This window comes from Paroedura picta, chromosome 1, assembly GCF_049243985.1.
Source record: "Paroedura picta isolate Pp20150507F chromosome 1, Ppicta_v3.0, whole genome shotgun sequence".
In the NCBI taxonomy this organism is placed as follows: domain Eukaryota; kingdom Metazoa; phylum Chordata; class Lepidosauria; order Squamata; family Gekkonidae; genus Paroedura; species Paroedura picta.
The window spans coordinates 93,541,647-93,567,527 of NC_135369.1; the positions used below are offsets into that span (position 1 = coordinate 93,541,647).

The 25,881-nt window shown below is 44.8% G+C and overlaps 2 protein-coding genes across 4 annotated transcripts in view; both read left to right on the plus strand.

Moving 5' to 3' along the window:
• The window catches only part of PRKN (parkin RBR E3 ubiquitin protein ligase), a 951,947-nt gene that overhangs the window by 549,729 nt on the left and 376,337 nt on the right, over window positions 1–25,881 (plus strand). The gene's annotated exons all lie outside the window — the stretch shown is intronic.
• On the plus strand, window positions 17,061–22,550 carry LOC143842852 (uncharacterized). Its single transcript, XM_077348121.1, has 4 exons — window positions 17,061–20,795; window positions 21,356–21,439; window positions 21,619–21,702; window positions 21,982–22,550. The coding sequence occupies exons 1-4, from the start codon at window positions 20,174–20,176 to the stop codon at window positions 22,479–22,481; spliced, it is 1,290 nt and encodes a 429-aa protein (XP_077204236.1). The 5' UTR covers window positions 17,061–20,173; the 3' UTR covers window positions 22,482–22,550.

Sequence of the window (25,881 nt, forward strand, 5' to 3'; positions counted from 1 at the left end):
CTGAAAACAAACCTCATGTGGCTGCAATACATGCTCTGATTCACCAGTTAATGTGCCATGTTAGGCTTGGCTGCTTACCCTATTATCATGGTTGTTCCAACATGTTTCTGTAGAATAGCTGGTTTTTCTATGCATCCAAAGCAGAAAGTGTGATGCATTGATGAGAATTAATACAGCGATTTTATTTTATATTTTGTATTATATGCAGATATTAGTTTTGTTCTTATTAATCGGATTTGCAGCTGAATAGCTGCTCTTTCTAGTAATGTGATCCATGTAACAACATGACCAGTATCATTTGGTGGAGCTGAGTAGTCTTTTCGTATGGCTTGTTAAAGAAGAAGAAGAGTTTATTATTATTATTATTGTTATTGTTATTGTTATTGTTATTGTTATTGTTATTGTTATTGTTATTGTTATTGTTATTGTTATTGTTATTGTTATTGTTATTGTTACTGTTACTGTTACTGTTACTGTTACTGTTACTGTTACTGTTACTGTTACTATTATTACTATTATATTTCCCACCAATCCCCGTAGGCTCGTGGTGGATAACAATAGTCTTTGTCCACATTAAAATACCCATTAAAAGACTTTAAAGCAATCTAAACATGGCAGAAAAAACACCCAGTATTCCCACCATGTCTGGTGGGAATATAAATTGGTTCTTAGGCACTGGCAAATCACCCCGTATTGAGTCTGCCATGAAAACGCTGGAGGGCGTCACCCCAAGGGTCAGACATGACTCGGTGCTTGCACAAGGGATACCTTTACCTTTTTTTATGCCCCTTTTCTCTACCCAAAGGAGGTTCAAAGTGGTTTACAGTCGCTTTCCTTTTCCTCTTCCCACAACAGATACCCTGTGTGGGAGGTGAGCCTATGGCCTCTTATGCACGGGCCAGAATACCCGCACTGGCGGCAGGAGCGCTTCGGTTAAAATCACCGATAACGCTCACTGCTGCCGCCAGATCTTCTGTAGCTTCCTGGGTAAGCCAGGGCTGCGGCGGGCCGGCACTGTGCATAATTGCCAGTTCCAGGCTTGTCGGCCCGTCCAGCCCCGACCCTACGGTGTCCCTGTAGTTACAATGTGCGCCCCTGGGCTTGTGGAGGGGGCCTGGCCCCCCACTCCCTCCCCGGGTCGTCCAAACCTCCCCACCCCCACCGCGCTGGCTTACCTTCTGGCTCCAGCGTTCAGCACGCGTGCACTATGCCAGGGCAGCCCAGCATGCCCCGCACCCATGCATACATCAGGAATGGCGGGGCATCCTGGCCCAGCGCAATGGGATGGTAACAGCACGCAGTAGCTGCCACCATGCATAAGAGGCCTGAGAAAGCCCTGATATCACTGCTCGGTAAGAACAGCTTTATCAGTGCTGTGGCGAGCCCAGGGTCACCCAGCTGGCTACATGTGGGGGTGTGCAGAATTGAACCTGACATGCCAGATTAGAAGTCCACACTCCTAACCACTACACCAAACTGGCTCTCCTAACCACTACACCAAAAAGGCTACGGCCACTTCATTTGTCAAGGTAGGCAGGCTGTAACTTAGGCAATTCAGTAAAACCTTTACTCAAAACTTGGACGTTACATTGAAGAAAGACTTCCCAATCTATCCTGCATTTCATTACTTGACTGGAAACAGGGAACAGACATAAGTGAAACATTTTAAGCAGAAGGCCTCTAAGTATGTTATAATTTAGATATAGTAATTGTCTGTTTTGATGCTCCCTGCAACCCTGGACGGGATGAAATGGCTGAAAATATATGAGTTTCATCATGGATCAAGCAGTAGAAAGATCCTTTTACTATGTACTATGCTGATCTATAGATGTTAGCAGCCAGGTGCCATTTTGGAGATAATAAATATTGATAAGACTAGATAGTATATGGAGACACATTAGTACAAGAGTGGTTGCTGAGGAGTCAGCTAACTGAAAATAGGTAACTTTAAAAATAAACTGTAATTCATAGGTGTAGATTGCCAAGAAATGGTACCTCTGCAGGATCATTTGTTGTTGTTAGGTGCGAGGTCATGTCCGACCCATTGCGACCCCATGGACAATGATCCTCCAGGCCTTCCTGTCCTCTACCATTCCCTGGAGTCCATTTAAGTTTGCACCTACTGCATCAGTGACCCCATCCAACCACCTCATTCTCTGTCGTCCCCTTCTTCTTTTGCCCTCGATCGCTCCCAGCATTAGGCTCTTCTCCAGGGAGTCCTTCCTTCTCATGAGGTGGCCAAAGTATCTGAGTTTCATCTTCAGGATCTGGCCTTCTAAGGAGCAGGCAGGGCTGATCTCCTCTAGGACTGACCAGTTTGTTCGCCTTGCAGTCCAAGGGGCTCACAAGAGTCTTCTTCAGCACCAGTGTTCAAAAACCTCAATTCTTTGACGCTCGGCCTTCCTTATGGTCCAACTTTCGCAGCCATACATTGCAACTGGGAATACCATAGCCTTGACTAAACGCATTTTTGTTGGCAGGGTGATGTCTCTGCTTTTTAGGATGCTGTCTAAATTTGCCATAGCTTTCCTCCCCAGGAGCAAGAGTCTTTTAATTTCTTTGCTGGAGTCCCCATCTGCAGTGATCTTGGAACCCAGGAAAATAAAATCTGTCACTATCTCCATTTTCCCCCCATCTATTTGCCAGGAATTGAGAGGGCCGGATGCCATGATCTTCGTTTTCTTGATGTTGAGTTTCAAGCCAACTTTTGCACTCTCCTCCTTCACCTGCATCAACAGGCTCTTTAGATCCTCTTCACTTTCTGCCATTAGAGTGGTATCATCTGCATATCTGAGGTTGTTGATATTTCTCCCTGCAATGTTGATCCCAATTTGTGACTCCTCTAACCCTGCTTTTCTCATGATGTGCTCCGCATACAAGTTAAATAGGCAAAGCGACAGTATACAGCCTTGCCAAACTCCTTTCTCTATTTTGAACCAATCAGTGATTCTATGCAGTTCTCACTGTCGCTTTTTGACCTGCATATCGGTTTCTCAAGAGACAAATAAGATGCTCTGGCATTCTCATCTCTTTAAGAACTTGCCACAATTTTTTGTGCTCCACACAATCAAAGGCTTTAGCATAGTCAATGAAGCAGAAATAGATGTTTTTCTGGAACTTCCTAGCTTTCTTCATGATCCAGCCTATGTTGGCGATTTGATCTCTAGTTCCTCTGCCTCTTTGAAATCCTGCCTGTCCTTTGGAAGTTCTCGGTCCACATATTGCTGGAGCCTAGCTTGTAGGATTTTGAGCATAACTTTGCTAGCATGAGAAATGAGTGCAATGGTGTGATAGTTTGAACATTCTTTGGCATTGCCCTTCTTTGGGATTGGAATGTAAACTGACATTTTCCAATCCTGTGCCCATTGTTGAGTTTACCAAATTTGCTGGCATATGGAGTGTAGCACTTTTACTGCATTATCTTTTAAGATTTTGAATAGTTCAACTGGAATGCTGTCACCATCCCTAGCTTTATTGTTGCTCAGACTTCCTAAGGCCCATTTGACTTCACATTCCAGGATGTCTGGCTCCAGGTCAGTAACTGCCCCATCGTGGTTATCAGGGGTGTTAAGCTTGCTCTTGTTCTTCTGTATAATTTTGCCACGTTTTTTAAAATCTCTTCTGATTCTGTGAGTTCCCTACCATTTTGGTCCTTTATCATATCCATCTTTGCATGAAACGTTCTCTTCATATGTCCAATTTTCTTGAAAAGATCTCTGATCCTCCCCATTCTATTGTTTTCTTCTATTTGTTTCCACTGTTCATTTAAGAAGGCATTCTTATCTCTTCTAGATTTTCTCTGGAATTCTGCATTCAGTTGGCTGTATCTTTCTCTTTCTCCCTTGCCTTTCACTTCCCTTCTCTCCTTAGTTATTTGTAAAGCTTCCTCAGGATCATGAGGTACCCCCAATAAGACTCTAAAAATACTCTGAAATCATGACCTTTATCAGACTCTTATTTGGGGTACCTTGTGATCCTGATTTCAGAGTATTTTTAAAGTAGATAGTGAAATAACTGAAGCAATAGGAAATGACAGAAGAGACAACTCATAAATAACTGACAGATATACTGTAGTTAGCCACATTGAGTTTTTGAAATTGACTTCAGTATGAAACTGGATAAGTTCACCCCTATATGGTTTCTCTGCTTCCCAAATTACCTTTTTCTGTTTCTTTGGCTGGGCAGTCCCTTTTATTGTGTATTTGTTTTACTGTCTGTCTCTCTCAGTTATTTTAATGTAGATGGATATATGCTTACCCAGCCTAAGGAACTGAGAAACTAACTAAAATCCTTTTTTGGCTTTTGTCTACTAATGAAACTATTTTATTTCACTTTTGAGGGGAAATGGCCAGGTAGGTATCAGGTTTATAACTTAGAAGGAAAATGAGCAACTGAAATGAAGTAAATTAAAAAAAAATCTAAAAAATAGTTTGTCATAATCCAGTAGCTGTTTTGTTTACAGGCAGGCCTTTAAAACTATGGAGAGTGGTCTTTTGACAAACACTGTTAAAATAAACAAGCACAAACTTATTTGCTCAGAAACACTTAATTTTGTAAAGACAAGAACAGTCATACATGTTCTCATTTCCTTTCTTAACCATTTAATAGGGATCATTCCCCTTTACTAAAGGCTATTTCTTTCAGGGAAAGGCTACTTGTCCCACTTCCCTAATTGAGGATCTTCCTTGATTCTCTCTCTGCTTAACTCTCCACTGTTCTCACACTACTCTCAACTGTCATTTTTAACTGTCACTTTCAACTGTAGAATTCCATTTGAATCCCCGTCATTCAAGATTGTCCAACCAGGTTAAAACATTAACCATTAACTGTCTGTTACAACCCCAAAGAAGAAAGAACCTCTGGCACTATCACTTTATTAAGCTGCTTACAGAAGCAATAGTAAAATGTACAGATTGAATGAACTGTTTGATAATGATCAGAGAAAGGAAAATTTAGAGTGTTGATAGATCTAAAGTCCTCAAAGCTCTGAAAAAAGCCACTTTCGATTTTCTAGTATTGAAGATTCATTACCAGATACATCAAAAATCTAGGTTCGTCTTCCTACTTTGATATAAACAATTGGACTCTGACATATTAAGATGGATGAAAAGATAGTATTTCATATTGTTTGCTACATCTTTTGTGAATACTGGCTCAGAATACCCTTAGCATCAGTCCTGACTTTGAGGGATTTCAAAACATCCTGATACAAGTCTTGAAGGGTTTGAAGCTGAACCTGTAGCTGATGATGTGCTAATAATGGAAGAACAGAATAAGTTAGACCACGGGTAGTCAAACTGCAGCCCTCCAGATGTCCATGGACTACAGTTCCCATGAGCCCCTGCCAGCAACTGTAGTCCAAGGAAGCAAAAAAGGGATCATGGCAAACTTGGTTGAAAAACACTTCCTGTTATCTCCCAAGAGATGTAAAGAACAGCATAGTGTAGTGGTTGAAAGTGACAAACTCTAATTTGGAGCACTAGATTTGATTCCCTGCTTCTCCAAATGCAACCAGCTGTGTGATCTTGGGCCAGTAAGGTGACCAGCTTGTCCCACTTTTGGAGGGACATCTGTGGGCACCTGGCAAATTGTACTTATGTTGAAATAAAAATATATATATTACAATACTATTTTTGTGTTCTATGCATTCTATGAAGCTTTTTGTTGCTCCATATAGACCAAATTTTTAATCAAGACCCCCCCCCCCCGGTCAATGGTGTCCCGCGTTACCAATGTTAAAATCTGGTCTCTATGCTCTCACCGCCACCTACTTGTGAGCAGAGGAAGATAATGGGATTGTAAACTGCTTTGAGATGCCTTAATGTAGAGAAAAGAAGAATATAAAAACCAACTCTTCTTCTTCTTCATCTCATTTAGTTTATAGTGTCAGGGAGCGAGGAGATTAAATTAGAGTATTCCGTAACACATTTTAACACCAGTTTCCCATTGCTCTAAAAATATAGAAATAAAAATTACTCCACTGCTCCATACCCTAGATCAAACAATACTGAATCAATAATAGTTTAGTATAAGGTAGTTGCTTTGTTCATCTGTTCGCTTATAGTGAATCTAGATTTCATTTTTTAAAAGATTATTTTTAAAAGGATTATTTCAAAATGAGTTTTCTAAATCAGACTATCTGATTTTTTTTTAAGGTGTAATCATGATTATCTGTTCTGGCTAAAATAAAACCTAAAGGTTAGTTTGGGAGATACATAATGTGTTTCATATTTTTAAAATAACAGTTTCTAATAATTCCACCCATTTTAAAATACTGAGGACACAAAAATAGGAATATGCATTATAAATAACTGATGGCATTTGAAGCATCTGACTTCCTGTGCCAAATGAAATTCAAAACCCTTTTGCTCAAGAGCTCAGTGAGTTTTGTGTTCATGTGCATGCGTATTTGGCACCCTTGAGTTCAAGGATGTTATAATTTTCTGACATTGATGGAGGTGATTGTGCATCTAAAGTAGATCACTGACTGTACTGCAAAGTTTGAATATGTGCTATTTTGCAACCAGAGAATAACAACTGCACTTGGCATGGAGCATCCCCTGAAGGTGCAATCTAATCCTGGGCATGGCAGCCATCCAACAAGAGGCACCTTCCTGACTGAACCTTTAGTGAGGAATAAATCCCTGTTTTCATTTGCTGCTGTTTAAAGATGTTATTCTATCTTCTATAATTGTATGTATACAGGATAGGGAAAGGCATAATTTTAGGAAGTTCTTCCCCACCTCTTCTTTATAGCTTTGCTGTTTCTGACACTCATGTGTTTATATATGTGAAAAATGTGAATAGAAACATGTGCCTTCTAGACCGCATAAGAAGCTTTGCAATCATGAATGAGTTGAGATGTCTGACTTTGCCTGCCCTTGCAGGTGGCAGGCGTCTGCTGAGATGCCAGATGACAGTCTAAAAGAAGAGAAATGGAAAGGAATTATTAGGACAGAAATAGCTTTTTCCCCTCAGGCAGCAAGCATTTTTTTAAAGTATATCTTTTCAGCCCCCAACCCAAAAGTAGTATACTTGTGTTGCTTTTTATATTTTAAATTGTGCTTTTTGTGTTCTTAAAAATATTTTTGCCATTTATTCAGTGTGTTTTTGTGTGTGAGAGATTTTGTTTCAAGAGTTCAAATGCATAATAGAATGGGGCAATGCACTGAGATCTTTTCATTTGAAATGAATGAGAAACTGCAAGAATAACAGCAGCCACTGACAGGTCCGTAGCAGCATGTTGTCTTCTCGGCAGCTGCTTTAGGAGCTTACAGTAAGGGACTTCATTAAAGGCTAGCTGCAAGACTGGTACCAAATATTATTCTGAGAACCCCTTTGGACAGTCCAAAGAACCATTGTCAGGTGAACTAGAAAAGGTGTCTGTAAGGAGAGTTCTATTGAAGCCTGCTTGTCTCAGGGGAAATCCAGAAGTGTGAAAAGAGAAATGAAAACAGTCTCCACTTATTCTCTCACCCTTTTCCTTGGAATGTACAAAGTGACACTTATTTACCATCTGTGTTGGCGACATTATGTCATTCAAAGAGGTTTGAAAATAAAAACAAATGCCTCATATTGTGCATTTAAAGATTATATTCATCTATTCATGCACTTTTATTAAGCACTAAAGCCCTAGCCCAAAAGGAACAGCCAAAGAAATATTTGCTACAAGGTAACTCAGAATTGTAGTTTGCCAGGACTTCTGGGCCTTTTGAAACTCTGGCAGCCTAAAATTCTCCGAGATTTTTGTGGCTGGAACTTCATGGTAAAGCCTAACTATTGTTTTAGCAAGGAGTTGGATCTGACACAAGGAAATGTGTGTGTATATATAGTCTGAAATATACTATCAGAGATGCAAGAGAAAAGAGCATTCTGGTGGTGTAATCTACAAATAAGAATAGCTCCTGATAACAAGTAGATAGGCAGGAGCTGGCATGGTCTCGAGGTCAGATGCAGCTAATCCAAAACTTACCTTCTGACCAGGTCTGTCCATTGGGTCTATTTTAGCTATTTGAGATCTTGTATTTGTTATGACTACCTGATGAATCCTTTTGTAGCTCCTGCTAAGAATTACCTAAAGGTCCCGAGCTATCTGTGTTTTAAAAACTGACACATCCAAGATTAATGTTTTTATACCACTTAGTGAATAAATACAATAATGAGATTCTTAATTTTTCAAATGTGCCCATGTATTACCAAACGTATATGCTTGAATCATATGATTTTAAAAAAATCTATTTGGTTTGATAGAATTATACATTCAGAATTTAGCAAAGAATGAATACCCAAGGAAGAATTAGGGCAGTTTTTAGATATGTTTTTGCGCTGTACTGCATACACATGTTTAAAAAAAAACAATTATATATTTGTGTCAATCAGTTGATTCCTTTTATATATTTTTCCAACAAGAAGGTAAAAAATGTTAAAAGATACAGCCAGTATGGTAAAAGATCTAAGGCTGTCTCAGCTGGGAACAGATGAGGTTACCACAGAACATTCAATGATTAAAAGGGGGAAATTTTTAAAAGAACAGCTGGCTTGAAAACATATTACTGTTCTGTGAATGTTGCTACTAAATTGAATAACAGGTTCAATCTGCAGGTTTCCAGAGTTACAGACAGGAAGGCATGCTAAATGTGGAAGCTTCAGTAAAGAATGAGATGCGAACAATGAAATGCTGTAGTTGCTGTTAGCAGCTGTTGCTCTGCTCTCTGTGGCAGAGATTAAGGGCATATAAAGCTCCAGAGGAAATAATTGATTAAGCCAAAATATACTGCAGAACTGTTGCCATCGATTGCTTTCTGTAGGCCAATATTCACATTAATTTGTAGTGTGACAGCCACAACAGGCATTATTGTTCCTTAGCTATTGTATTGTTGTGAGTAATCTGGCCTACTCTGCTGGGGCAGGCATCTTCTGTTCTGTTGCCCCCTGTCACTCCCAGTGCAGTTAAGTTAAAATGAGAGTAGGTACCTTTCTGGACTTCAGTTGCCACCACATATGACGGGCCTTGACCAGCAAAGATATTTATGACTGGGACCCCTCCCCTTTCCATCTCCTAACTATACATGGTCATATCACCCAATTAATATTTTAATTAAAATATTGTAAAAAATAAACAACTCAACTCAGTTGAGAAACCCTTCTGGGGCCATCAAGAAACCTCAGGGCTTCACAAACCCCCACAAACCCCCTCTTTTGTGGTCACTTCTCAAATAAATGTCAGTGACTGTGTTACAAAAACCAGGCAATGTAATCTAGGCAATTTATCTGGTATTGGTCACATTAAAAGTGCATCTGGCTTATCAAGTGAACTATCAGCAATTCTATGCCTTGCAAGTCTATCAGTCAGTATAATAATGAACAACATTTCTGCATGAGAACACTTTGATTGTGGGATGAATAAATAGGAAGAATTGTAGTATATCTGCTCTTTTAAACCCGAGAAAAACAGCATACATAATGCATGCTGAATCCAGGAGGGTAGAAAATTAGCACAGAGCAAAACCAAATATTCCTCAGGGACATTCACTTAGGGAGCAGGGTGGAATGCAGAATGAAGAAAAAAAATAACTACGCAGGAACACACAGTAACCTACTAGAAAACCCTGGTGCAGAAAAGGCTCAAGATTCTGGTGGGTAGCTCTGTTGGTTGGAAACAGCAGAAACAAGTCTGAGTTCAATGGCACCTTTAAGACCAACACAATTTTATAATAACCTGATAATTACCACAGGAGTCACTGCCGATTCTCTTTTATATTAAATGATTCTTAAACTGCACAAAAGCAGCCACAAACTGCAATGGCCAGACTCTAGCACAAGCTGGTACTACATAGGCACAAACCTGATCTGCATGGTGCTATACTTGACACAGATTTCACTGGAGGACACAGATGTGATCCAGTTGAGATATTTGTAATCTCATTTACCCATCTGAAAAAAGAGGTCCTCTGGGTGGGTAGGAAAGGGCCAGAGCAGGAAGCGTGCTTGCCTATGCTAGACGGGGTGCAACTTACCACTGCACCTGGGGGTGATTTTTGATGCCTCCTTGACAATGGAGGCTCAAGTCACAAAAGTAGCCCAGCAAGTGTTTTTCTACCTTCACCAGGCTAGGCTACTACACCTGGGGTGTTTGTGTGTGTGTAATGGATGCATCATTGTCACTCACTCTGTGCTGTTGTCTTCAACCCACTTCCCATGGCTTTGCTGTTATTGATTTCCTATCATTAAAAGATACATAGCACACAGTTTGACAGAGACATTAGTATGCATGGTTTTTGTTAGCAGACTCTCATCCAAGTGAAAAGGACTCTACACCAATATGCATGCAATAGGTGCTTGATAACTTAATAGAACACAATAAATACACATATATGCTCCAAATTTCCTGAATGTGAGGGCAGTTCCACACTCTGAAAAAATAGCATTATGCCAGAGAAATGGCATAACTCTAAAAAATGCCTCCGGCCATTCCTCACCTTCTGGCTCTCTTGCTATTACCTGCCACCTTCTCACTCTTCTTAGCACTACACATGCCTGCTTGAAATGGCAGAAGAAAGAAACGTGCTTTACACATGACTCTCCTCCGCCTGTCAGGCAACCAATCACTGTTTTCCATGTTTTAAAGAGCCCGCAATGACAGCTATATTTTTAAGTAAAATGTCTCCATTGAAACATCTATGCGTCTAATCACAGACGCGTAGTGCTTTTTATAATGCCACCCCTTATAGAATCACGAGCCTGGAATCTTTTAAAAATTAGACTCGTTCCCGATTTGGGGGAGGGGGCCTTTAGAGAGGAATTCTATGTGTTTTAACTGTGTGTGTGTGTGCCTGCATGATTTACTGCCTATTTGTTGCTCCGGGCAGTATGTTCCCAAAAGAAAGGAGAGGGAGGTGGGTGCAAGGGTGGGATATTGGAGGCGGAGATAGCGCTACTTTGGCTCCACATATTTCTTTAGTTTGTGGCTTGCTGGTTGCTCTTCTCTAGCTGGTGCTTTTTAGTTGGGTAAATCCACTTTATGCGATTCCCCAGCTAGCACTTTAAAATGGTGGATGTAGCTACTGGTTTGCTGCTTGCTGCTTGTTGGTGATGTCATGCAAAATGCCAAAAATATGGCATCTGCATAAGGTGAATATTTCCCTATATTTATTGGGTGCAGAATGGACCTGAATGTTATGCATGCTTCTTCAAAACCCCACCTTTCTATATGGTTGTTGTTGTTAGGTGCGAAGTCATGTCGGACCCATCATGACCCCATGGACAATGATCCTCCAGGCCTTCCTGTCCTCTACCATTCCCTGGAGTCCATTTAAGTTTGCACCTACTGCATCAGTGACCCCATCCAGCCACCTCATTCTCTGTCGTCCCCTTCTTCTTTTGCTCTCGATCGCTCCCAGCATTAGGCTCTTCTCCATGGAGTCCTTCCTTCTCATGAGGTGGCCAAAGTATTTGAGTTTCATCTTCAGGATCTGGCCTTCTAAGGAGCAGTCAGGGCTGATCTCCTCTAGGACTGACCGGTTTGTTCGCTTTGCAGTCTGGCACCAGAGTTCAAAAGCCAGCACCAGAGTTCAAAAAGCCTCAATTCTTTGATTTATGGTCTTCTTTATGGTCCAAATTTCACAGCTGTACATTGCCACTGGGAAAACCATAGCCTTGACTAGACGCACTTTTGTTGGCAGGGTGATGTCTCTGCTTTATAGGTTGCTGTCTAGATTTGCCATAGCTTTCCACTCCAGGAGCAAGCGTCTTTTAATTTATTTGCTGCAGTCCCCATCTGCAGTGATCTTGGAGCCCAGGAAAATAAAATCTGTCACTACCTCCATTTCTTCCCCATCTATTTGCCAGGAATTGAGAGGGCCGGATGCCATGATCTTCGGTTTCTTGATGTTGAGTTTCAAGCCAACTTTTGCACTCTCCTCCTTCACCCGCATCAACAGGCTCTATAGTTCCTCTTCACTTTCTGTCATTAGAGTGGCATCATCTGCATATCTGAGGTTGTTGATATTTCTCCCTGAAATCTCGATCCCAATTTGTGACTCATCTAAACTTGCCTTTCTCATGATGTGCTCCGCATACAAGTTAAACAGGCAAAGAGACAGTATACAGCCTTGCCAAACTCCTTTCTCAATTTTGAACCAATCAGTGATTCCATGCCCGGTTCTCACTGCTGCTTCTTGACTGGCATATAGGTATCTCAAGAGACAGATATGATGCTCTGGTATTTCCATCTCTTGAAGAACTTGCCATAATTTGTTGTCTTCCACACAATCAAAGGCTTTAGCATAGTCAATGAAGCTGAAGTAGATGTTTTTCTGGAACTCCCTAGCTTTCTTCATGATCCAGCGTATGTTGGCAATTTGATCTCTAGTTCCTCTGCCTCTTTGAAATCCTGCCTGTACTTCTGGAAGTTCTCGGTCCACATATTGCTGGAGCCTAGCTAATAGGATTTTGAGCATTGCTAGCACAAGAAATGAGTGCAATGGTGTGGTAGTTTGAATATTCTTTGGCATTCCTTTCTTTGGAATTGGAATGTAAACTGACCTTTTCCAATCCTATGGCCACTGTTGAGTTTTCCAAATTTGCTGGCATATTGAGTGTAGCACTTTTACTGCATCGTCTTTTAAGATTTTGAATAGTTCAGCTGGAATGTTGTCACCTCCACTAGCTTTATGGATGCTCAGACTTCTTATGGCCCATTTGACTTAACATTCCAGGATGTCTGGCTCCAGGTCAGTGACTACCCTATTGTGGTTATCAGGGATGTTAACCTCACTCTTGTATTACTGTATAATTTTGCCACCTTTTAAAAATCTCTTCTGCTTCTGTGGTCCTTTATCATGCCCATCTTTGCATAAAATGTTCTCTTATCTCCAATTTTCTTGAACAGATCTCTGGTCCTCCCCATTCTAATGTTTTCTTCTATTTGTTTGCACTATTCATTTAAGAAGGCATTCTTATCTCTTCTAGCTATTCTATGGGGTATTTGACAGATGTTGTTAGGGAAGGAAGTCTTGGCAGATATAGCGGGATCAAAGGACTGGTGTGCTTCCATGAAAAGCAGGTCCAGTTCTCTGTCATTATCCCAGGTCCTTGGCTCCATGTTTCTGGGACCACTGGTCTGTGCTTTGGCTCTGCAGTGGGGTGTCTTCCCAGTTGTCAGAACTGGTCAGCCTTCTTGCATCCAACTTTCTGCCTTAGATGACTTTCCATCTATCCTACACATGGAGATTCCATGCCTCTTCACTTTGCAGTGAAGCAGATTAAAGGTAAAGGTAAAGGTATCCCCTGTGCAAGCACCGAGTCATGTCTGACCCTTGGGGTGACGCCCTCTAGCGTTTTCATGGCAGACTCAATACGGGGTGGTTTGCCAGTGCCTTCCCCAGTCATTACCGTTTACCCCCCAGCAAGCTGGGTACTCATTTTACCGACCTCGGAAGGATGGAAGGCTGAGTCAACCTTGAGCCGGCTGCTGGGATTGAACGCCCAACCTCATGGACAGACAGCTTCAGACAGCATGTCGCTGCCTTACCAGTCTGCACCACAAGAGGCAATGAAGCAGATTAGGCCAGTTTTAACTCCTTCCCTCCCCCTGTCCCTAGGTGAGCAAGGCCCCAGTGACTGGCAGACTACATTGAGCAAATATTACATGCAAATGAATGCACAAACACTGCTGAAAATGCAGTTTTCTGAAGGGTAAAAATGCATGCCAAAGATGCATCATAATTCAGCAGCTTCCTTTTGATGCTGATGTTCTGTTGACCCTCACACAGGAACTCTAGATTGTTCTCATGATTTATTATGCTTAGTCTGTCTGTGGGATTTACATGCAGTCTGATTTACATGAAGTCCATTTCCCAGCAGGAGTTACTTATGGAGTATGCATTTTTTGCTTGTTCCATGTCTCGGCATGTTATGTGATTAGCAGTTTGAATGCCACTATTTATACCCCCACCCCTGGCCAGCTTTGCTAAGCAAGAACTTTACTCCCATTTTATTCCTGACAACACTGTTAAATGATTTGGCTCTTGTTACAGGACACTGATGAGTGGTTCGAAACCTAGTTTTATTCTGGAGCCCCTGGAATCAACCCTTAAATAATAGTTTGCACAGAGTAGGCTAGAAACTGTGGATTAGGTGTTGCTGTGTCCAATTATGATGCTGATGTCTTCATGTGATGCCAGAAGTAGCTCAACTTCTGTTTATAAAACAGGAAAACAAGAGTCAAATTCTGTCATCTACTGAAGGCTTTTCTTGATATCTGCTCCAGGCATCATTCAATAAAGACACGAGACGACAGCTGGGGTTTGACGAGTTTATTTCAATGGTGAGCTGTGCTAGGCATTTTACACATGTTAAATAATGCAATTTCAATCCACTTCAGCAACCTTCTGCAAGTGGATTTTGCCATTTCACACTGTACAATCCAGTTGTACACATTCCAAGTGGACAATTTGGTGATCCAAGGAAGTCAGCATGGATTTACCTCTGCAGTCAGTTAGGAAAAAGACTCAACGGCGTAGAGTGAGACAGTTATCGGGGCCTTTGGAGCTGCAAAATATATTTCAGGCCCTTGCAGAGGAGGTGCAAGTGTCAACGAGGGAAGAGGTCCCAAAACAAAGTCTAAGACAAAGTGGAGAGGCCACGGGGATAGAAGGAAATGGTGTTGAGAAGAAAAGAAAAAGGAGAGTACTGGTAATTGGAGACTCCCTGCTAAGAGGAATGGATCACCATGTGGCTGGTCCCGACCCCCTAACCCGAGAGGTGTGTTGCTTGCCAGGGGCAAAAATTAAAGACATTTCAGAAGGGCTGCCCAAACTCCTCAAATCTACGGATTTCTACCCATTTGTGATGGTCCATGTGGGTATGAATGACATGTCCATGAATACCATCGCTCCTATTAAATCAGACTATCAAGATCTAGGGAGGAAGCTCAAGCAAATGGGGGCACAAGTGGTATTTTCTTCAATCTTGCATGTCAAGGGAAGAGGAATGCGTCGGGAGAGGAAGATAATGGAGGTGAATCACTGGCTGCGTAGTTGGTGCCGGCAGGAGATATTTGGTTTCTGGGACCATGGGATAGGCTTTCTTGAGGAAGGCCTACTAGCACCTGATGGACTGCACTTATCGAAGCTGGGGAAGAATGTGTTTGGCAGGAACCTGGGGAGATTCATCAGGAGAGCTTTAAACTGAAGCCACAAGGGGAAGGAGATGTTCAACATAGGGAGTGTAAGGAAGGAGACTGATCGGGGGCAGCCCAACCAGGAAGGCCAGCTCATAGGGAACCAAAACTAAAAGGATTCAGATGCCTTTATACTAACGCACGAAGCATGGGCAATAAGAAGGAAGAGCTGGAACCTCTCATGCTGATGGAAAGGTATGATCTAGTAGACATCACAGAAACTTGGTGGAATGATTCTCATGACTGGAATGTAATGGTGGATGGATATGAACTGTTCAGAAAAAACAGAATAGATCGAAGAGGTGGCAGAGTGGCACTGTATGTGAGGAAAGGGCTTACCTTTCAGGAAATTCTAGTGAAGGAGAGTATATCTACAGTGGAAAGCATCTGGGTGAAAATAAGCGCAGGGAAAACAAACAGTGTGGTGATTGGTGTCCGCTACCGACCGCCTGACCAACAAGAGGATGTGGATGCTGCACTTTGTGAGCAGCTTGGGAAAATATCCAAGAGGCAGGACCTTGTCATCATGGGTGACTTCAATTTCCCAGATGTGTACTGGGAAACAAACTCTACAAAGCGTCCTCAGTCATGCAACTTTCTGACCTGCCTGGCTGACAATTTCATTTATCAAATGGTAGATGAACCCACAAGAGGTTCAGCCATACTGGACTTAATACTGACCAACAGGCAAGAGTTAGTGGATGAGGTGAAGGAGGTGGGGACCCTAGGGGGAAGTGACCATGTCCTCATAGAATTCCTTTTGAGATGGGGAGCCAAGGAAGCTTGTAGCCAGACGCGGATGTTGGATTTTCGTAGGGCAAACTTTAATAAACTCAGAGACATGATGAGTGTCATACCATGGACGAGAATGCTGGAAGGGAAGGGAGCATGTGAAGGGTGGACACAACTCAAACAAGAGCTATTGCATGCTCAATCAATGACTATCCCAGAAAGACGAAAACACTACAGGAGCTCTAAGAAGCCTATTTGGATGAACAGAGAACTTCAAGAGGAACTAAGAAAGAAAAGGGAAATGTTCAGGAAATGGAGGGAAGGACAGAGCTCTAAAGAAGAGTACCTACAGGTTACTAGGGACTGTAGATCAATCATCAGAAAGGCCAAAGCGGAGAGTGATTGGCCAGGGAAGCCCACTGTAACAAGAAGATTGGCCAGGGAAGCCCACTGTAACAAGAAAAGATTTTTCAGTTATGTGAGGAGCAAACGTAAAGTAAAGGAGGCAATAGGCCCACTGTTGGTTGTGGATGGACAAGCTCTAACGGAGGATGCAGAGAAAGCAGAAAGGCTCAGCGCCTATTTTACATCTTTTTTCCCCACAGGTCAAAGGGTTTAGGCACATCTAGAGATGGCAGTAGCCAAGAGATAGTGTCTGGGTGGCAGGTTGACATGGGCAGAGAGGTTGTTGAGAGGCATTTAGCTGCACTGGATGAATTCAAATCCCCTGGGCCGGATGAAATGCACCTGAGAGTGCTCAAAGAACTTTCCAGAAAACTTGCAGAACCCTTGTCCATCATCTTCGGGACCTCTTTAAGGACCGGAGATGTCCCGGAGGACTGGAAGAGAGCAAATGTTATTCTGATCTTCAAAAAAGGGAGGAAAGATGACCCGGGAAACTACAGACCAGTGAGTCTGACCTCTGTTGTGGGTAATATAATGGAGCAGACATTAAAGGGAGTGATCTGCAAACATCTGGAGGACAATTTGGTGATCCAAGGAAGTCAGCATGGATTTGTCTCCAGCAGGTCCTGTCAGACCAACCTGGTTTCCTTTTTTGACCAAGTGACAGGTTTGCTGGATCGTGGAAATTCGGTTGATGTCGTTTACTTGGATTTTAGTAAAGCTTTTGATAAGGTTCCCCATGATGTTCTGAGGGATAAATTGAAGGACTTCAATCTGGATTTTCAGATTGTTAGGTGGATAGGGAATTGGTTAGAGAACTGCACTCAAAGAGTTGTTGTCAATGGTGTTTCATCAGACTGGAGGGAGGTGAGTAGTGGGTACCTCAGGGCTCAGGGCTCGGCCCGGTACTTTTTAACATATTGATTAATGATCTAGATGAGGGGGTGGAGGGACTAATCAAGTTTGCAGATGACACCAAATTGGGAAGACTGGCAAATACTCCAGAAGATAGAGACAGAGTTCAACGAGATCTGAACACAATGGAAAAATGGGCAAATGAGAACAAGATGCAATTTAATAAAGATAGGTATAAAGTTCTGCATCTGCGTCAGAAAAATGAAAAACATGCCTACTTGCTGGGGGATACGCTTCTAGGTAACACTGTGTGAACGAGACCTTGGGGTACTTGTGAATTGTAAACTAAACATGAACAGGCAGTGTGATGCAGCGGTAAAAAAGGTGAATGCGATTTTGGGCTGTATCAACAGGGGCATCATATCCAAATCACAAGATGTCATAGTCCCATTGTATACGGCACTGGTCAGACCACCCCTGGAGTACTGTGTGCAGTTCTGGAGGCCTCACTTCAAGAAGGACGTAGATAAAATTGAAAGGGTACAGAGGAGAGCGATGAGGGTGATCTGGGGCCAAGGGACCAAGCCCTATGAAGATCGGTTGAGGGACTTGGGAATGTTCAGCCTGGAGAAAAGGAGGTTGAGAGGGGACATGATAGCCCTCTTTAAGTATTTGAAAGGCTGTCATTTGAAGGAGGGCAGGAAGCTGTTCCCGTTGGCTGCAGAGGAAAGGACGTGCAGTAATGGGTTTAAACTACAAGTACAACGATATAGGCTAGATCTCAGGAAAAAAATTTTCACAGTCAGAGTAGTTCAGCAGTGGAATAGGCTGCCTAAGGAGGTGGTAAGCCCCCCCTCACTGGCAGTCTTCAAGCAAAGGTTGGATACACACTTTTCTTGGATGCTTTAGGATGCTAGGGCTAATCCTGCATTGAGCAGGGGGTTGGACTAGATGGCCTGTATGGCCCCTTCCAACTCTATGTTTCTATGATTCTATGATTAAAAATGCATTATTTAGAGTGTGCACAAGTGCTGCCTGACTCCAAACACTTCCAGCATCTTCTGCCGGCTTTGTTATCATCACCTGTACACTATGTACTGAGAAGTGCCCAGGTTCAGAAAGGTGCTGCTGAACCCCCTAGCCTGTCCTTCACAGCCATACCCACTGGACAATTAGTGTTGTATTCCACCACTTTAGAGGTCTTACTGATTATCCCTACCTATCCTGATCATTCCGCCAAATCCCTGCCAAACTAGTTATGGCCTTCAAAGTCAACTAGCTGGCCTATTTAACTAACCTTCACCATGACATCATGCAGCCAGTGGGGGGGGGGAAGATGCCCCCATAATTTGGAGAACTCCAAAAGCTCCTGTTTGGCCTCAGCAGTGCCTGGCTAATTTCATGATGAATAAAGGGAGAGCTAGAGGGTTAGCAGCCACAAGCAAAAGCTTGCTGGGGGAACGTGTGGCTACAATATAGATCAGACAATTGCACCATCCTATTAGCTACTTCTCTTTCAGACACCCCAGAGTTCTTTGTGGCTTCTTGAGAGCCAGCACGGTTCAATGGTTAAGAGCAGCGTATTTGATTCCACACTCCTTTACATGCAGCCAGCTGGGTGACGTTGGGCTAGTCACAGGGGCATTTCCCACGGCTTAAAAATAGCACAATGGTTGCTGATTGAAAACGCTACTAATTTGCCATAACGCACGACGTCGTAAACAATCTGCAACAATCCTGAAACCGACCCGCAAAAAGCGCTTCGTTGTAGCGCTTCTAGGGGAATCCAGAAAACTGGATTCACCCTCCGGATAGCGATACACTCCTGCAACCAATCTGCAACAGTAGCGCTAAAGACCTGTGCGTTACCATTGTTGCGGGTTCTTCAAAGTCCCTCCTCCCGAGCCTGTCCTCCAAACTTCCGGCGAACTGTTCGCCATTTTTTTTTTCTCCGAGCGAGCGGGGATCTACGAGGCAACGGGACAGCGACTGGCTTTCAAGCACGATCACTTTCGGAAATTCTGCCCGGACACCACAAGAGTTTTTCACAAGCACAGTGGCACACACCGTCACGTTCCCAAAATTTGCCCAAAGCTTAAAACCCCGTCTACCATCGGCCAGTCCTAGCGGAGTCAACGTACAGGGAGCATTTTAAAAAATTTTCCTCTGAGCGTGCCAACGAACATTCGCCGCTCGCAGTCTCCTGCTTAGCTTAGAGGGGTTCAATAGACGTGATTCGTGGTGATTTCATGAGGGGCGGCTTATGTGTAGTGGGTCTTTGTGTGGTTCCCAGTGCGTGCTTGTGCTTGGGTGCGGACAACCCCTTCCATTGGCGGCTAGACCTCCGGCAAGCGGAGTTGCCGTCCCCCGTTCATTTTAAAAAATTTTCCTCTGAGCGTGCCAACGAACGGTCGCCGCTCGCAGTCTCCTGCTTAGCTTACAGGGGTTCAATAGACATGATTCGAGGTGATATCATGAGGGGCGGCTTATGTGTAGTGGGTCTTTGTGTGGTTCCCGGTGCGTGCTTGTGCTTGGGTGCGGACAACCCCTTCCATTGGCGGCTAGACCTCCGGCAAGCGGAGTCGCCGTCCCCCGTTCATTTTAAAAAACATTCCTCTGAGCGTGCCAACGAACGTACGCCAGTTACATGTCATGTTTGGTTGATTTATGCTGTGGCTGGTGAATATTATTGGGGAACTGCCGAGTACTGCCGCACTTGCTCTCGGTTGAACACCGGCATGCGTTTGTGTAATGGCGGACATTTTCCTAAAATGGCTCCCGCTGCATGTTCAAACTGCTCTTCTCGCGTGTAAACGAATACGCGCATGCGTTAAGTCAAACAACAAGGGCGCCAATCTGGCCATTAGGAGCAGATCCTGTTCCCGCGCGAGGAGTTTTGAACGTGACATGTGACCTGATGTGGCCAATGTGCGTGTCCCCTGCTGCCCTCCACCAATCAGGAGCCGGCTAGTCCCTTTGTCTTTGTGTGCGGGAAGGTATATGATCCGTTGCACCCTGCACCTCCCACCACCATTTTGCTCAGCTACTAGCAAAAGCAACATGGAATCGTCTTCTCAAGCCTCGTCCGTCCCTGCAACCGGCCGTGGCCCAACTTGGAGGGACGCGGAGATCAGGGACCTGATCGGGATTTTCTCGGAGGAGAAAATCCAGGACGCGTTCCAGTCCTCCCACAGGAATAGGGAGGTTTTTGAACAAGTGGCTATTAAGATGCGCGCCCTGGGCCACAACAGGACCGGCCTTGAATGCCGGTCGAAGACCAAGACAATGAGGGCAGAGTACATGAGAGCCGTGAACCATAACAAGGGTTCCGGCAACGAAAAGGTGACCTGCCCCTACTTCGAGGAGCAGCGCCAGCTGTACGGGGACGGGGAAGGATCCGGCAGGCCGAAGCGCGTCGGCCGGAGCCTTAAGGTGGTTCGGAAGCCGGCTGCCCCGGTCGAGGAACCACCCGCTGAGGAGGATCCCGGCGAGGGAACCTCCTCCAGCTTTCGCCCTCCACCCCCCGTCCAGCAACGAGCCGCGGAATCGGTAACGCTGGACCTGATCGCCATCGTTCCTGGGGAGCCAGAGGAGGCTCCTGAGCAAACGCCCCTTGCCTCCGGTAAGTGATTTTCTTTTTATTTTATATTTCCTTTTAAGCAAATGTGTGTTCTGACGTTTGGGCATCGTTTTCTCGTGTGTTCGTTGCAACGCATAATACGGTAGGCTGTGGAGAGCTTGCTGTGGTTACTATTTGAAACGGTTTTAATTTTATAATTTTATAATTTAATTTTTAAAAGATTTTAAAAGAAGGTAGGCTGTGGAGTGCTTGCTGTGGTTACTATTTGAAACGGTTTTAATTTTATAATTTTATAATTTAATTTTTAAAAGATTTTAAAAGAAGGTAGGCTGTGGAGTGCTTGCTGTGGTTACTATTTGAAACGGTTTTAATTTTATAATTTAATTTTAATTTTTAAAAGATTTATTAAGATGGTTGGCTGTGGAGTGCTTGATGTGGTTAGTATTTGAAACGGTCATGTTTAACCAACAGCCCCAAAATATTTGCAGCATGCCTCGCCCATAGGCCTTCTGCAGTACTTTGGCTCACAACTTTGGGAGCTTGCTTTGTGGTTCATGGTGTATGCTTGCTCGTTTTTCACTATTTTCTGCTCTTGTCCACAGAGACACAGTTGCCAGGGACGGGGCCCCTAGAGTCTCCAGCAGCACCTGACGTGGATAGTGATTCGGGGGCATCAACTAACATTGGTAGGTATTAGTAAAAATAGGGGGGGGGGCTGTTTTAACTGCTTTGTGCTTTTCTGTTTGTGCAGGGCAGCAGCACTGCTAAGAGAAAGAAGAGAGTCCCTCTGCGTTGCTGGTGTAGGCTTTGAAGCTGGCTTTGCCACCCTTTGGTCCTAGATCTGTTTTTTTTCCTTTTTTTGCAGATTTCATACCCGGAACACAGGAGGAGGAACAGCCTAGGGTGCTTGGACCTCCTGCCCGGCGCAGGCGGATACAGATTCAAGATGGTGAGCGTGCATGACCTGTTCCTTTCGAGCCATAGCTGCAGGACAATGTCGCTAGGCACTAACCATGTGCTCCCTTTTAATTGTTGAGAGTCCTGCTGTGCAAGTAGGCAAAAGTAAAAGCACACCATGGGCAAACAAACAATAGCCATGTGCTCGCCGGGGATTGTTTAAATTCTTGGCAGGAAAACACGGGGACAAAAAAGAACACCATGTCCACCATGGTGTGTTTTGACTTTTTGGATGTTACTAACAGTTTTGTTTCTCATTTTTTGCCAACAGAGGTTCTTTCAGATGAGGAGGAGGAACCACCCCTGGCTCCAGGCAGCCCACCACCTAGAGGTGCGCTCCCAGCAGAGGAGAGGCTTACGAGGGAACGCGGCAGGCTGAGGCGCGTCTCCGTCTTGACAAGCGTGGGAGAGAGGCTCCTTGAGCACTGCTATGAGGAGTCACGGCGTGCCGCGGCCGCTGACCAAGCCATGCTCACACTCATTGCCCAGGAGGGGAGAAAATTGAGGGCAGTCCTTAGAGAGACAAACCAAATCCTACGCGAAGGCGTGGAGGAGGTGCGTCTGATAAGGAGACTCATGGAGAGGGCTGTAGCGGTCATGGAAAGGGCCTACCCTCCACAAATCGCCCCCCCACCACCACCCACACCAACACCACCACTTCCAGCACCCACCCCACCGACTCCCTCTCAGAATGCCTCCACCCAAACAAGAAGGAGGACTATTCTCGGAAAGAGAAAAATAAAACCAGCAGACAAGTACTCCCCCTCCTAGTTTTGCCCACTTTTTCTATTTCATGTTATCTGTGTTTTGTTGTTTGTTGAATAAAGTTTATATTTTTGACTCTGTCTCTGTGTACCCTACTGTAGAATCTGCAAGGCTGAAAGCGGCCTCTCTAGTGATTGTGTATATTGTGGTACTGCTGTGTGGGTTGGAGGTTGGAGGGGTGTTAGTTCAAGGAGTTTTAGGAGTGTGGTGTGGGGTTAAATATGTGCGAGTTTAAGAAGTCACACTGGAGTCTTGTTATAAAATTTGCAATAACATTTTATTTTAAAAAACATTTTAACAGGGGAAAAACATTAGGGAATGAAACTTGGAGCCCCACCAGCACCACCACCCCCCACCCCCCTGGAAAACCAATTTTTTTTAACAAAAGTATACATTTAACAGGGGAAAAACATTGGGGAATGAAACTTGGAGCCCCCCCCCCCCAACCCCTACCCCAAAACACAAACAGGAAACAAAACTCAGGTCCCACCGCTCCCCTCCCCAGCCCCTTCCATCGCCCTAACTCTCCTGCACAGCCGTCCCACGGTCCCCCTAACTTTGCGCCGGAAGAGCTCTTCGTCCTCCTTCTTCTTAACTGTGGGGAGGGAGAAAAAGTACACATTAGTACCACACATATTTTCAAATTTCTTTAGTTTACATGCATACACTTTTAAGTGGCCTTAGCCACAGTGTGAGAAGAGTTGGGCAGTGGGGAACATAACCTACGCTCTTCCGCCTCCCTCTGTTGCCTGTGCTGCTCAATCTCCCCTTTCAGCTCCGCCACTTGAGCCTCCAGGGAAGTAACTCTGGCCTCCATGGCACGCAGCCTTGCCTCCACAGTTTCAGCTATAGAAATCAAACAAAGAATTTGATCACACTCCAAAAGGAAGCATCACATCAGGCTCCCATATGGCTCCGTGTGGGTACACACACATGGGTCTCCCTCACAGACATAAAACTCTCACCTGCAGCCTGTCCCGAGGTGGAAGGTCCCTCTTCCTCCCCCTCCTCACGCTCAGGTGCTGTTGCCAGCTTGGATGGTGATTGTGTGGCTGGGCAAAGAAAAAGACAAATCATAATTAAAAGCACACAAAACAGAGATGAAACACAGCTGGTGGACACACCACAGTTAGAGTCTAAGCGCATAACCAAAGTGGTTCTACAGTACTGGCTGGCTAAGTCTGAGGGGGTTGACAGCATCTAAATACTTTCTCGAATTTCATTGGGGACAGTAGGGGAAAGAGGCAGCTAGTCATTCCATGCATGTTTAAGGGCAAAACACAACGAGGGCAGCACTCACCCATATGCCTCCTCATGTCCAGGGGGGGCTTCCCAGCCTTCTCCCATATTTTCACCATCTGGTCGTGGAAGACCGTCCTCCCACTTGGCTGCGGGATCCCCCCCCACTGTTCCAGACTGTTTAGGAAGTCCAGCTTAAGGCGCTTGAATTTTGTCCGGACCTGCTCCCAGGTCCGGACATAGCCCCTCTCCCTCAGCTTTGAAGCCAACACCAGGTAGGCACCCTTGGTGTGGCAATGGGTGCTGGCCATTAGGCGGCCAACACTTTTTGATTGTAGCACCAGCTCCAGAAGTGCCTCAGCCTCGGCGCGCTGCCAGAAGGAGCCCTTCCGTGGCTTCGGCATCTTCGGAATGACGGTTAGGGAACGAACGTGCGTTGCTCCGATCGACCACCCCGTTTTTTAAATGTATCAAAGCTGCCCACCAATAAAATTATTCCTTGGAACATGAGTGGATTGATCCTCCGGTTTGACAGGGGTCGCCAATACTTCCTGGCTACCCGCCTCCCCGAACTTTCCCCATTCAGCGCTTCCGTATTGTGTTTGTCAATTTCAGTGGGGAGTTAGCATTTAGGGCTGTCAAAGTGCTTTTGGACCAGAGAATCCCCGTTTTTTTGCTGGCAAAGTACACAAACCGCACAAGACAAGGTTAAACAAAGAACACAAAACTTTATTCAACAACAGAGTAGGAAAAACAATTAAACACGCCTCCTGTTTCTGTAGATGTGGGTGGCTATGGCGTCCCGAACCTTGCACCCCTCAGCATATATCCTTTTTCTCCTTGCTTCAGGGATGTCCTGTGTATCCTGAAGGACTACAGGTTCAGGTTCGTCCTCAGGGAAGGGGATGTTATGTCCCTTGTCCTCGCATATGTTGTGCAAAATCACACATGCGATTATCAGCGGAGTCACATTGTCAATATGTACATGGAGTCGTGACATTAAACAACGGAACCGTGACTTCAAACGTCCAAAGGCACGCTCCACTACATTCCTTGCCCGGGAGTGACTGAGGTTGTAGTGGCTCTGCACGTCCGTCCTTGGCCGCTTGTAGGGAGTCATGAGCCAGCGTCGTAATGGGTAGGCTCCGTCCCCGAGGACCAACGCCGGCACACGCACGCCCTCAATGGTGGCGGTGGGGTTTCCTGGAACAAAGACCCCTTCGTCCATGGCTTTCCTGAGGTTGGATTCCCTGAAAACAAGGGCATCATGCCTCCTGCCACTCCACCCCACCTCGGCATCGATAAACCGGCCGGAGAAGTCCACTGTTCCTTGCAGGAGAACAGAGCAAAAGTCCTTCCTGTTCCCGTACTCTTTTATGCTTCCCCCGGGGGCACGGATAGGGATGTGGCTTCCATCGACGGCCGCAAAACAATGCGGGAATCCAAGCCTGGCAAACCCGTCCATACTCTGGAATAAGGGAAAGAAAAGAATATAAGCCATGGCATGTCAGCGTGGGGTGTATCGCGTCTTCGTTGCTGACCTGTCAAACAAGAAAAAAAATTTAAAGGGCAAAGGGGATGGAATGACACTCACCGCTCCAAGCCGGTCTCCGAGGCACACGACTTTGCTGAACAATTCCGCCTCCATGGCGAGGCAGAACTCCTTAAGGATATCGCCAACCGTAGTGACTCCGAGTCCGAATTGCTGGGCTACTGTCCGGAAGTACTGAGGGGTGGCCAAGTACCACAATGCGGCAGCCACCCTTTTTTCAACTGGAACGGGGCGCCGCATGCCAGTGACTTGCCTCTCCATGCGTCCACGTAGAGCCTCCACGAGTTCAAAAAATGTCCCCCTCGACATCCTGAAGTTGGCAATCCAGTGGTCATCATCCCAGCGAGTCCACACAAAATTCTCCCACCAGTCAGAGGATCGTTCGTCCACCCAGAACCGGGGGGGGAACCGGACCTCTGCCAGAGCTTGCCAGCGTTTCTTGGCCGCCATGGTTACCCTTACAGAACGTCTTCTGCTGCTGGTCAGCGTTCCGGCCACCCGTTCTCGGTACTCCGCGATAGCATACGTCCGACGCGACAAGGCGGTATTCATGCGCTGGACCACCGCGAGCATGTAAGCCAGCAATTGAAAAATAAGCCTCTCCATTGCAACGTT

Excerpts from the sequence above, each read along its gene's own strand:
- LOC143842852 (XM_077348121.1), top strand. The coding sequence starts at position 20,174 with ATGATCCGTTGCACCCTGCACCTCCCACCACCATTTTGCTCAGCTACT. Across the intron at positions 20,796-21,355 it reads GCAAACGCCCCTTGCCTCCG|AGACACAGTTGCCAGGGACG; the intron begins GTAAGTGATTTT and ends TCTTGTCCACAG. Across the intron at positions 21,703-21,981 it reads GCGGATACAGATTCAAGATG|AGGTTCTTTCAGATGAGGAG; the intron begins GTGAGCGTGCAT and ends TTTTGCCAACAG.